The 12303-nt window shown below is 34.5% G+C and overlaps 2 protein-coding genes across 3 annotated transcripts; both read left to right on the top strand.

Annotated features, from left to right (window-relative positions):
* The first annotated feature begins 916 nt into the window (after positions 1 to 916).
* Positions 917 to 2822, top strand: LOC108822312 (F-box/LRR-repeat protein At3g48880). Of its 2 annotated transcripts, none has more exons than XM_018595361.2 (3): positions 917 to 1034; positions 1611 to 2002; positions 2068 to 2822. In XM_018595361.2, the coding sequence occupies exons 2-3, from the start codon at positions 1638 to 1640 to the stop codon at positions 2630 to 2632; spliced, it is 930 nt and encodes a 309-aa protein (XP_018450863.1). In that variant the 5' UTR covers positions 917 to 1034; positions 1611 to 1637; the 3' UTR covers positions 2633 to 2822. The 2 variants fall into 2 exon arrangements, with proteins under 2 accessions (XP_018450863.1, XP_056856577.1); XM_057000597.1 differs by lacking the exon at positions 917 to 1034 and adding an exon at positions 1119 to 1358.
* A 4125-nt stretch (positions 2823 to 6947) lies between these two features.
* LOC108841431 (single-strand DNA endonuclease 1) lies at positions 6948 to 11723 on the top strand. Its single transcript, XM_018614188.2, has 14 exons — positions 6948 to 7106; positions 7195 to 7352; positions 7984 to 8045; positions 8146 to 8276; positions 8385 to 8436; positions 8518 to 8590; positions 8687 to 8760; positions 9074 to 9133; positions 9211 to 9361; positions 9508 to 9607; positions 10005 to 10087; positions 10205 to 10305; positions 10474 to 10610; positions 10993 to 11723. Exons 1-14 carry the CDS (start codon positions 7039 to 7041, stop codon positions 11564 to 11566), a joined length of 1824 nt encoding a protein of 607 aa, XP_018469690.2. The 5' UTR covers positions 6948 to 7038; the 3' UTR covers positions 11567 to 11723.
* The last annotated feature ends 580 nt before the right edge of the window (positions 11724 to 12303 follow it).

Raw genomic sequence — 12303 nt, forward strand, 5'->3', positions numbered from 1 at the left:
ACTTTTATTTTATTAAATTAATAATTATTATATCAAATAATATTTTTATTAATTCGAAAATTGGCATTATACGAGTTATTTACGTCGAAATGATTTCCGAGGAATTTACGAGGAAAGTCTTACGAGGTTTTTACGAGGAAAATGTTTCAACGATTCTACATGGACTTTACGAGGAAACCTTTTCAAGGATATTACATCGAATTTACGAGGATTTGTTTTCAAGGATCTTACGTGTAAGTAACGACGCGTGTTTCGCGTGGTTTGTACGAGGAAAGTCCGCGAGTGATTTACGAGGAATAGCGGCGAGGAACTTACGACGAAATATTAACTTCGTCTTTACGAGGAAATAAAAGACTCGCTAGTCTACGAGGAAATGGCGACGAACGTTCTGTTACGACGGACGATAAACGACGAAACATTTTTCCTCGTTAATTCCTCGTAAACATCCTTTTACGAGGAATTAACGAGGAAAATGACCTTCGTTAAACATCTATTTTCTTGTAGTGAACAGTAATGCATGATATTAAAAATAATTAATTATTAACACATATATTTGTTAACAAATAAATGTTAAGTTTTATTTCACTTGATAAAAATGAAACATAAATTTTAATTTAAAATAAATATTAAGTATTAAAACTAATTTTTAATTATCTATATTTTAAATTGATCATTTTTATTTGATTTATTTGGTCTAATCAATATATATTAAACCATATCTATATACCGTAGTTTCTTACATTCATTCGGTATATTCAATATTACTAATCTCTATTTCGGTTTGGTTTGATTTTAATTGGTTTAGTTTACCGGATTTGATATCCCGTTGAGACAAACAGTTACGCACAAACCGGTTCTGTCCGAACCAGAAAAAAAAATTAAAACCGGTTGTTGTGACAACTGACAACAAACTCTTTTCATTTTTTTTTCGTATCTACTTACTTTCGTCGGCTAGAGAGAGAGAGGGAGAGGGAGACGAGTAACGGTGTCGTCGTCCTCGTCGCTGCCTACGATTATTTCCTCGCTCTTCCAAGGTTCTTAAATTTCTCACTACCCCCACTTTGCGTGCGTCTTTCAGCTTTCTTTCTTCTTCCTCTTCTTTGATCTTATCCTTTTAGTTTGCTTGTGAATTTAGATCTATGTCGCTTTCAATTCTACTGAATTTTAGGAATGTCAAGAGATCAGATCGATCCATGGCTAGATTGTTGGTTTCGATCTCTGTTTTTTTAATTTACTCTGCTTTCGATTAGTTATGGTTTCTTTCTTAGTTTTAACGATCTTGGTCCTCTCTGTGTTTCTCTGAATTTAATGTCCGATCCTGAGTGTTTTTGGACAAAGGTCTTTTCGTGTTTGAGACGGTTCGTTGAATTAGCTTTTTCATTAATACTCTGTTTGTGACTAAGAGTTTTAAACGTTTTGGTGACGTTTTGTATGTTCTGTTTTTTCTTTCTAGCATTGATTGATTCGAATCTCTCATATTTATTAGAGAATTAAGACAATTGATTGCTCTTTTTCGGTTTTTATTTTATTGATTTTTTCCCCTTATTTAACAAGATTCTTGTGAAGAATAAGAACAGTTTTTGATTAAACGTTTCTTTGTTGTTTTACAGGGAGGGAGGGGCATTAGAAAGAAAGATATGGAAGAAGGGTATGAGAGTCGTCGAGGGAGTAGATGGGAAGAGTTGGACACTGACATCTTGGTCAGGATCTTCCAGAAGTTTAGCATCTTTGAGTTGACTTCGGGTTTAGCTCATGTATGCAGTGGATGGAGAGCTGCTTGCTGCGATCCCATCCTCTGGAAGACTCTTGATCTCTCTCACATGAGATCTAGTTTCATCAAGATCCCTTTAGAGCCTTACGTCTACGTGGAGCGTCGCTCCGATGAGGCCCTCACCCGGATCCTGAAACTCTCCATGAATCTTAGTGGTGGCAACACGAGAGCCTTGGTTTTCCATTTCAACTTGTTCTTGAGTGATGATCAGCTTACTTACACCGCTGAAAGGTAAAGTCGTTCTTGTGCTTTTACTTGGTTTGAATCTTGGTAAATTCTAAAACAATCTTTTGCAGGTGTCCAGGGTTGAGACGGGTGGTCCTTCCGGCTTGGAACAGAATAAAAAAGACTGGGATATGTAAAGCCATAAGGATCTGGAAAGATCTGGAGTCACTAACAATGCCTAGCATCGCAAACCCGCCTTACCTCTTAACAGAGATCGCCAAGAACTGCAAGAACTTCAAAGAGCTCAAGATCATGGGACCATTCGAGATCTTCTTTGCGAACACGCTCATTACTTACCTCCCTAACCTCAAAACACTCAGCCTTAGATGCTCTGCGATCAAGCGAGAAGCACTGATTAAGATCCTCGACGGGTTACCTGATCTTGAAGTGCTCAACATATCTCACTCTTACCTGGTGGAGTACAGTGTGTGGCAACCGCAGCAGAAAGTGATTGTTAGGGAGCTTGATAAGACTATACTTGAGAAAGCTTCGAGGCTGAAGAGGTTCTTGACTTGTATGGAGCATCAGACTTGTGTGATGTGTCAGAGGACTGAGAATGATGAAGGGATTGTGAGATGGTATAAGTATGAAGAAGGAGAGTGGAAAGTTGATGAAGTGAGCTCTCTTCATCTTTGATGGTATCTGACTTCCCATCTTTCACTGTTTGTGTGTCTCTTTTTGTTTGTTGTCTTTTTTTTTTTGTTTGAACTTTTTTTGTGTGTATATAAATGTAGGCAATGCCAAAAAGTTTGTATTCAGTGATCTATGCTAGATCGCCAACCTTGACGTAAGTAGGAAAATAAATAAAAACAAACAATTTCTAGTATGTTTTTTTAATAGTTTTTTTTTGGCTGAGGGAAATTCAGAAGAATACTAATAAAATAGAAAACCATTGTTCCTCTATCAAAGTTTCTTGATGCGGCTTCAATGTTTTCCAAGCTGTACGTAAAAACCTGAGTGCTCAAAACGTAATCAAGAACTTGGTTACTCAATGAAAGTGAGAATTCAAGAATTGACGCATATTCAGAGTTGGAGGCTGTATTTGGTAAATGGTAAATCATAAGTTCTAGCTCTATATTCACAAGCGTTATTTGGTTGTTTTTTGCTTTTATTTGTGCCACCAAGTTGGCAAGTTGTAATTACATGGACACTAGTAATCATATTGATAAGTAGATTCTCTCGTCTTCTCAAATGCAAGGTTAAGGAATCTGAAGAGTCACAATGCCCTCTTTTGAATTTTTTTTGTCCTCTTAACTTGTTAACTCATTAGTCAAATGATAGATTATGGTTTTCTGATTAATATTTTTTTTCATTTGGTCAAAGATTGTCAAAAGAGATATACCTTGGTGACTGAAAAGAGAATCTTCGGCAATCTTATACCACATGTTATGGTTAATGGTGTTAGATATGAATTAATCAATCTAGGTTACGTTATTTGCTATGAGATGGACGACATCAAGAAAATATTGAGCTTGGACGGAACCTATATGATTTAAAAGTATACTAGATCTTGATCCGCGCTTTGGAAGCGCGGAATATTTTACGATGAAAAATTTCACTAATAATTTAATAAATATTTGGGTAATTTTAAAGAGCGTGTATTTAAAATATTTTTGCATTTAAATCAGTGTTTTTAAATTCAATCCGATTGTGATTATACCGGTTAATCGAGAGATCTGACAATTCAATTTAGGTTTTTAAATTATTCCTATTAAAAAATTATTAAAACCCGAGACTAACCGAGTGAACTGATGGATGACCAATATGTAATCTAGTTTGATTTAAATTGTAATAGTTTCATAATTTGTAATCTTATAATCCAAATTTTAAAGTTCATTATTTTGCAATTTATAAAATTATGATGTTTCTACAAAATTTTAAAGAGAAAATGATAGATATAAAATAACTAAGATTAATTATTATATTGTTTGGAAACATTGATAGTAGTATAAAAATATATTGTTTGGAAACATTAATAGTAGTATAAAGAAATAAATATATTGTTTGGAAACATGGATAGTAGTATAAAGAAAGTAACAATAGTGATCTAATGTAGGTTTAACTATAAAGTATAAAGGTGTATTTAATTTAAAAACTTACAAAATAAATGTTAGGTCCAATAGAATGTTTTTGTTTTAATAAGATAGATTTGTTTACATAATTAACCGTGTTATTATAAAATGGTCTGATCAATTTATTTTAGTTGTATTAGTAGACACGAAGCATATTGTCATGTGTGAAAGGTCAAGATTGTGTTAGAAGCATATTGCTTATTTATATATTCGTTATTCAAAATCTAAAGCAACCAAGTAAGTTTTTGAGATGTTCAAGTTGACTGCTCCTTGTTTCTATGAGGAATGTACATGTGGTGAAAGGTCAAGAAGTATCGTAAAGTGCAAGCATTTGTTCTCCAAAACATAAGAACTAGAATAAGCAGCAACATATTTTCTTACTCTTGAAAACATAAGAACTGTGTGTGTTATCTTATATCTATGTCTTTTCCTTACTAAAAATAATGTGACTAGGGCTTTATATATGGTAGAACTATTCTGTGTACTTGGATTGTCTATGGATTAGTATGTACACAATCAAGAACGAGATAATCAGAAGTAGTGTTTTCGAATCCATAAATAAAGGCAAAGCAATCTTCTCTACCAAATATATGTATGCTTATCACATAAAAACTAAACATTATGATAAAGATGCTAATAAAACATGATAATCAATAACAACAAACGATCAAAAGGCTTAGAAGATAAAAATAATGAATATGTAATTAATATATTCTATTAGAGTTTTGTTGCAAAACTAAATTAGCTTTTATATTTAAAACAAAATATGGTATGAAAAACACTAAAGAAGAAGGAGAGATGTCAAAATATGTTAAGGAAAAAAAAAAGAACAAAATCAAAACATCTAAAAGAGAAAAATATGAAATCGATTTATTTTATTAAAAATTTGTATAAAGAAAATAAAGTTTACATTCAGCTTCTGGATTTTGGGGATTTTCAATCGAAGATATGGAAACATTAGAGAAGAAGACATGACAAGAGATGAAGAATCAAAATTTGGTAAGATGTGATAAAATTTAAATTCATTCTGAATCTGAGAATTTCAATCGAAGGTAAAACAATATGATGTGACAATATTAGAGAAGAAAAGATAAAAATGATGAATTATCAATTGATCTATTCTATTTGAAATTTATTGAAAAATAAAATAAAGTTTACATGTAGCCATGGATCTTGAGATTTTCAATCGAAGATATGAAAACATTAAAGAATATGACATAATAAAGATGAAGAACCATGACCTAGACATAACAATATCCATGTCTTGGATATTTAATCAAAAATAACAATATATGAAAACATTAGAAGAAAAATACTTGATAAAAGATGAAAAACAAATGATGAAAACATGTAAAAAATGAAAACACCTTAAGAAGAGAAGAAATATAATTTCAAAGACTGAAGAGAAAAGGAGAAAAGATGTGCTTATAAAACGTTAGATTAGGTCAAGTTACATTTAAATATAAATTTTTATGTGTAAAAAAAATATCAAAATTTGGGCAGTATTTTATCGAACGTTAGTATTTTATATATTTACTTGTCATAATTTTTTTATTAAAATAATATTATTTTATTTTCCATTTGTTTAGGTGGTGATAACAAATATATTAGGGTGATACATCTTCTTCAACTTGAGGGAAGACATGTGGCTTTGATTCATCACAAATCTCTGAAAGCGGATGTTGTGGATTTGATGGAAACAAGATCCATTTAAGAGACATCTTGATGATGCCTCCTCATGATCGTCAACTAATGAGGAGAATTAAAGCCAAAGCAACCAGGACGAGAACGCAGTTGGCTGGTAAGTTGGCTAAGGAAGGAGGGCATGAATAGCTGCAAAGTAAAAGATTGAAGATTGAAGGGAGTAGTGTAGGTAGTTAAGAAGAGGAGTATTCAATCTATGTAGTAGTTAAGAAGAGTAGTCTATCTATGTAGTAGTTAAGAAGAGTATCTTATGTACTTAGAATAAGTAATCAGTTAGTTTTAACTTTGTAAGTGAAGTAGCCTACTCGTTTATGAGAAATTTCTTTATCTAATCAAAATGTGGAACATTATATTACAACAATTTAAGCATTTCACTGGTGGGTTTTCTGTTTATGCAGCATTCTGTGGTTTTGTCATTGAGAAAGGTTGTAGTCGGACCCATCAGTGATAAAAATGAACTGTGGTTAGCTCCAAAGAATTGTTTTTATTTATGTTGTTTGTGAAATTGCCATCAAACTGAACATTTTGCGTTTCTATGTAGCAAAAGTTGTTGTCATTTCGCTGGTGGGTTTGATATTTAGGTATGTTTGTTTAGGAGTGGTCAAAACAGTTATGAGTTGTCGATGTTTGCTATAAAGAATTTTTGTTTATGGTTCTTCATTATACTTGACTTAGTGTTTGTTTGTTGCAAAAGTTGTTGTCATTTCGCTGGTAGGTTTGTTCTGTATGCATCGTTTGTTCAGGAGTGATCAAATCAATTTTGTGTTGTTTGATTTGCTATAAAAAAATATTGTTTTTGTTTATGATTCTTCATTGTACTTGACTTACTGCTGTTTGCCGCGTAGCAGAAGTTGTTGTCATTTTGCTGGTAGGTTTTCTGTTTATGCGTTTGTTCAGGAGTGATCAAATCAGTTTTTAGTTGTTGATGCTTTGCTCTAATGAGTTGTTTTTATTTATGGTTCTGCATTATTCTTGACTTACTGTTATGTGCCCTGTAATTTGTTGTAGATGGTTCAGTACCTGGAAACAAAGTACCAACTTACAGGCGTCGGTTAAAACCAAGATTTGAGGTACAATGAGACTTATGTATATATTCGAACCGTTATACAAGTTAAAGAATCTAACTCGTTTCGGGCGGGTATTGGGCCTCATTGGGCTTAAATTAAAATGCGGAACATTGAGACTATATTCGAACGGGGGTGGGTGCCAGAATTTCAAATTATCGCTCATCTTCCCCCCTTTCTGAATCTCAAAGACGAAGCTAAGATGGGGGTGAAGTATCTGTGGGATGTACTAGAGCCTTGCAAGAAGACATATCCACTCGATCATCTTCAGTAAGTTTTGTTTCTTTTTCCTCTGAATTTTTCTGCTTTATTAAGAAAAGACAAAGCCTTGACGAGATCTCGGTGGAAACTGGGGCAGAAACAAGAGGGTATGCGTGGATCTATCGTGTTGGATGGTGGAACTGCATAAAGTGAACCAATCGTATTGCGCCACTAAAGAAAAAGTTTATCTCCGAGGCTTCTTTCATCGCCTTCGTGCCCTAATTGCCCTCAACTGCTCCATCATTCTAGTCTCTGGTTAGTTTTACGAAATTGCCATCAGATTGAACGCATTTAGGTTCATACGTTGCAAAAGTTGTGTCATTTCTATGATGGGTTTGCAGCGTTTTAATTGTTGTAGTAGTATCATGAGTGATAAAGAACCCTTTGAGAGTTATCTGATATTAGGTTTAAAAGAATTGTTTTTATGCTCTTTGCAAAATTGCCATCAAAGTGAACGAAATTGGGTTTGTTTTGTAGCAGAAGTTGTGTCATTTCGGTGGTGGGTTTGTTCAGCATAATCAAATCAGTTCTGAGTTGTCATCAAACTGAATGAACTTGGGATTGTTTGTAGCGTTTGTATTCTTGTCATTTGAGAACGGTAGTAGTAGAAGCATGTGCGTTTAAAAACCATCTGTGATTAGCTCTAAAGAATTGTTTATGTTTATGTTGTTTGCAAAAATTGCCATCAAATTGAAGGAAGTTGTGTTTGTTTGTAGCAAAATTTGTTGTATAATAATTCTGGTGGGTTGGGTGTTTAGGTAACGTTTGTTCAGGTGTGATCAAATCAGTTCTGAGTTGTCAATGTTAGCTATAAATATATATATATTTTTTTATGATTTCTTCATTATACTTGACTTACTGTTACGTGCTTTGTAATTTATTGTAGATGGTTCAATTCCTGGAATCAAAGTACCAACTTACAGGCGTCGGTTAAAAGCAAGATTCGAGGTACACTGAATGCTAAATGAGGCTCTAGTGTTTTCCTCCGTTTTTGATGGCTCCTTCTCGGAGTTATTTTCTCCTGTTAACACTTTATGGGTCTAGCCAGGTTGCTGATGATGGCGGTGTAGAACCTGGGAAAGAGACTTCACTCAGAAGAAATAAGGGGTCTGAGTTCTCTTGGATGATAAAAGAGGCCAAAGTTATTGCTTCCACACTGGGGATACTCTGTTTAGACGGGTAATTCTTCAAGTGTTTTGCTTTTGCTTGTGCCAAGTTTGCTAGTTGTAAACACGGACACAGGAAAGCATATTGATAAATGGATTTTCTTCTCTCTTTCAAATGCAGGGTTGAGGAAGCTGAAGCACAATGTGCTCTGTTAAACTCTGAAAACTTATGTGTGAGTTACATTTTACCGTTTTCTTCTTGCTGTTAACTCATTACTCGAATTATAAATTTTCGCTTTCATGGTTATCAATAGGACGCCTGTTTTAGCTCTGATTCAGATATTTTCCTTTTTGGGGCAAAGACTGTGTACAGAGAGATTTGCCTTGGTGAGTGGAAAGAGACTCTTTAGCCGTCATGGTTTCCTTTACCATCCGTTTGGTTAATTGTGGTTAGATATGAATTAATCAATCTTCTTGAACTAGGTGAAGGAGGTCACGTTGTTTGCTATGAGATGGAGGACATCAAGAAAAATCTTGGGCTTGGACGGAACTCATTGGTAACTTAAAAAATCTCTTTTAGTCATTAGTTATTATAAAATGGTTTGATTAGCAAAAGCATAGGTAGCCTTTGATATGTTATCCTACAATATTTTCTCAATTAACTCAAGCGATATAGATGATATATGTAGGTATGGTTCGGTTGTAATTTTAAGTGGTCAATTTCTTTAAGTTGCATTAGTAGCCGAGAAAACGCGGCTACTGACTGTTGTCTATTGTTCCATACGTTGTAAAAAACTTTGAGATGTTTTCTATGATGTTTCATCATTTTACAAGTTTATTTATTCAAAAATTTCTTCCATGAGGTCGCAGATAGCTCTGGCGCTTGTGCTTGGCAGTGACTACTCTCAGGGAGTTCGTGGTATTCGTCAGGTTTGTTGCTAACTGAAGCTCTTGAACCATTATCTATATTATCTGGAGACGTACGGTTGAATTTCTTCTGTAAACAGGAGAAAGCTTGCGAGATTGTTAGGTCTGTTGGAGAAAATATTATCCTTGAAAAACTTTCATCAGAAGGACTCTCTTTTGTCAAAAATATGAGAAATTTAAAGAAGCAAGCTAGGCCTAAAAAGGGGACCTTACCCTTGGTGGCTGTAAATGGTATGCGAAGTAACAACTTCTTGTGTTTTGTGATTTGACATGGTTCACTTATGCAGTTAGTTGATTTTCCTAGATTATTTTTAGTTGATATTCCTAGATTATTTTCTTCTCATAGAAGCTCTTTTCGTAATTGCAACTTGGTTTAGGAAGTAACCATGATCCAGAGGGACTGCAACAGATCAAAGAGGTGATTGATGCGTTCATGAATCCCAAGTGCCACAAAGCAGACTCTAATACAGTTTCCAGGTTAATCCTTCTTTCCATTTTGGAATTGTCAGTCGTGTGGTGATACTTCTGCTCCCTCAATTAAACTATGCGTGGAGCTAGCAATAAGGGATCACCGATTTTGTTCTGAATTAAGCCATGTTACATGAATTGCAGTTTCTACAGATAAAGGTTTTAAGTATTAGTGTTGCTTGTTTGTGTAAAACTAGTTACTTAAAATAAACAACAGAGCACAAAGGAAACTAAAGATCGAATCAAATGCTTCCTCAAGTGCCTGAAAGAAATCAAAATGATTTTAGATAATATACAAGCTTGGAACAGGAATATATATGTTATTCCTGGAGATTAGTGAACTTAGAAAAGGTTGAATGTTTATGGAAGAAGGGAAGTGATATGAATTTCAGTACTGGTTTTGCAGGGCTCTAGCTGACTTCACTTTCCAGCGCACCAAGCTACAGGAGATATGCCATCAGTTCTTTGAGTGGCCCCCTGAGAAAACAGGTATTGCTTTGAATTTATATGTATCTCTTCTTATTCCTTGTTTGTTGCATTTGCAGTCATTATGCAGAAACTATTGTGGAACTTACGTTCTTCTTTTTATCTCTATCTTTCTTTTAGATGAATACATACTTCCAAAAATTGCTGAAAGAAAGCTGAGAAGGTTTGCTATTCTGCAATCAAGTTCAACTGAGGTTGGCGTTAATCATCCTCTCCACAAGGTACATTTTCTTTCTCTCACTGCACGTTATTTTGAAGCAACTACATAGCAACTGCATAAATTGTGTTGATTCAGATATTAAAAATCAATTGGCTTCACCTTACATAATTGAGTTGAAAAATTAACAAGAACATGTCTTAACTCTGGAACAAAATTTATTCTTCTGCAGCCACAGGTACCAGAGAAGTGCCCGGTGTCTGAAATCATTAAGACTCGCAAATTACAAGGACGAGAATGTTTTGAAGTCTCATGGAATGATCTAGAAGGGTTAGAGACGTCTATTGTTCCTGCAGATCTTGTAGAAAGGTAATGATATAATGAACAAAGTTAGACCTTTACCCCCATTTTCCTCAAAGGATTCAAATAAAGTTTACATTTAGCTCAAGTGGTTGACAATGATCAGCTCAGTTTTGTTCGAACTATAATAGTATGTCTGAAGTAAGCAGATTTTCAGGTAAAATAGTCAGTTGTGGACCAAACGTATTACTAAAAATGCCTCAGTTCAGCGATATTTGGTTGGCTTGGCTATAGAAACTTTCATATTTCTACTTCTGTAGCCAAAAGCTACTGTTTATTTGTTCACATAGCACCAAGAAAATGGTTCAGATTTGTTGGTTGGTTAACATTGAATAACTGGCCTACTATTCGTTTTGCCAATTTATCCTTCTTCTTTTTTTTTTCATGTCAGGGCTTGTCCTGAGAAGATCATAGAGTTCAAGGAGAAAATGGAAGCAAAGAAGAAGAAGAAGCCGAAACAAAAACAACCTAAATCAAAAGAGAGGGAAACAAGTTCACCAACTAAAGCTTCTTCACTTATCGAACTCAGCCTCAAACTCCAACAGATTGATCTTAATTCATCATCTTTCCTAGCCACAAGCACCATAGAAGAAGCAGAGCAAGAGAAGGAACAGAGAAAACCCAAGAAACATGATTACTTGCGTCTACTCGATTCACCTGCTAAAGAAAATTCCAGTATTGGTTGGTCGACCGTTGGTAGCTTCGGTGCTGGCCCGAGCTCTTATTCTTTCTATCCGGAAACAGAAGTCATTAATCTGATTAGCCCTTGTCCTGAAGCTCGGTCACGGAACGTGTCAAGAAGTTATCAAGAACTGAAGTCTCAGGAGCAGAAGTGCCATGATCAGAAACTTGAGAATGTGATTGAGCTGAGTGATTCAGACACCGATGATGATGATGAACACTGCAGAAAGGCCAGAGAGCTTAGGATGTTTTTGGAAAATATTAGGAATGACGTTATCCTCTGAAGATCATGATGATAACTGTACAATGTTATTATGTGCGAGTACGAATTGTTCCATTCCACAATGTTGTGAATTCTTTTTATCTAATTTTTATTGTGTAGGTTTCATGAAAACGGGTAGGAAACAACTATTAATAAACAAATTCTTTTATCCTCTATAATTGCAGGTTATAAGGTTGAATTTCTTCTGAAAGTAGGAGTAAGGTTGAAGCAACAGCTTCTTCTTGTGTGTTTATGATATCATAAGCTTCGCTCATGCGGTAGTTACTTGTTTCCACTTCTTTGTTGTCAGTGATAGTTCTGCTACTGAAATTTAAGTCATGCTACTTGTTTCAGTTTCTACTTATAGAGAGTCTATGATACTTTTTTGCAGTCGTACTTATAGAGTTTTTAACTATTAGTGATGCTTCTTTGTGTCAAACTGATAACTTTGTAAACCAAGAGAGCTCATATGAAACAAAAATGGAATCAAATGCCTAGCCAAGGGGATTTTCTAATGAGAAACAAGCTTAGAAGAAGAAGAAGAATATAGGTTAACCATGGAGATTAGTGAACTTAAAAAAATTGTTGAATGTATATTTAAATATGGAAGAATGAACTGTGAATTGAATTCATAGTCCAACAAGAAAATCAAGAAACAAGTTTCCCAATCTGACTCTTAACACAGTTTCCCAATCTGACTCTAACACAGTTTCGAGTTTAATCCTTGTTTCCACTTCTTTGTTGGCTGTGATAGGTTTG

This window comes from Raphanus sativus, chromosome 2 (assembly GCF_000801105.2).
Source record: "Raphanus sativus cultivar WK10039 chromosome 2, ASM80110v3, whole genome shotgun sequence".
NCBI classification, from domain to species: Eukaryota; Viridiplantae; Streptophyta; class Magnoliopsida; order Brassicales; family Brassicaceae; genus Raphanus; species Raphanus sativus.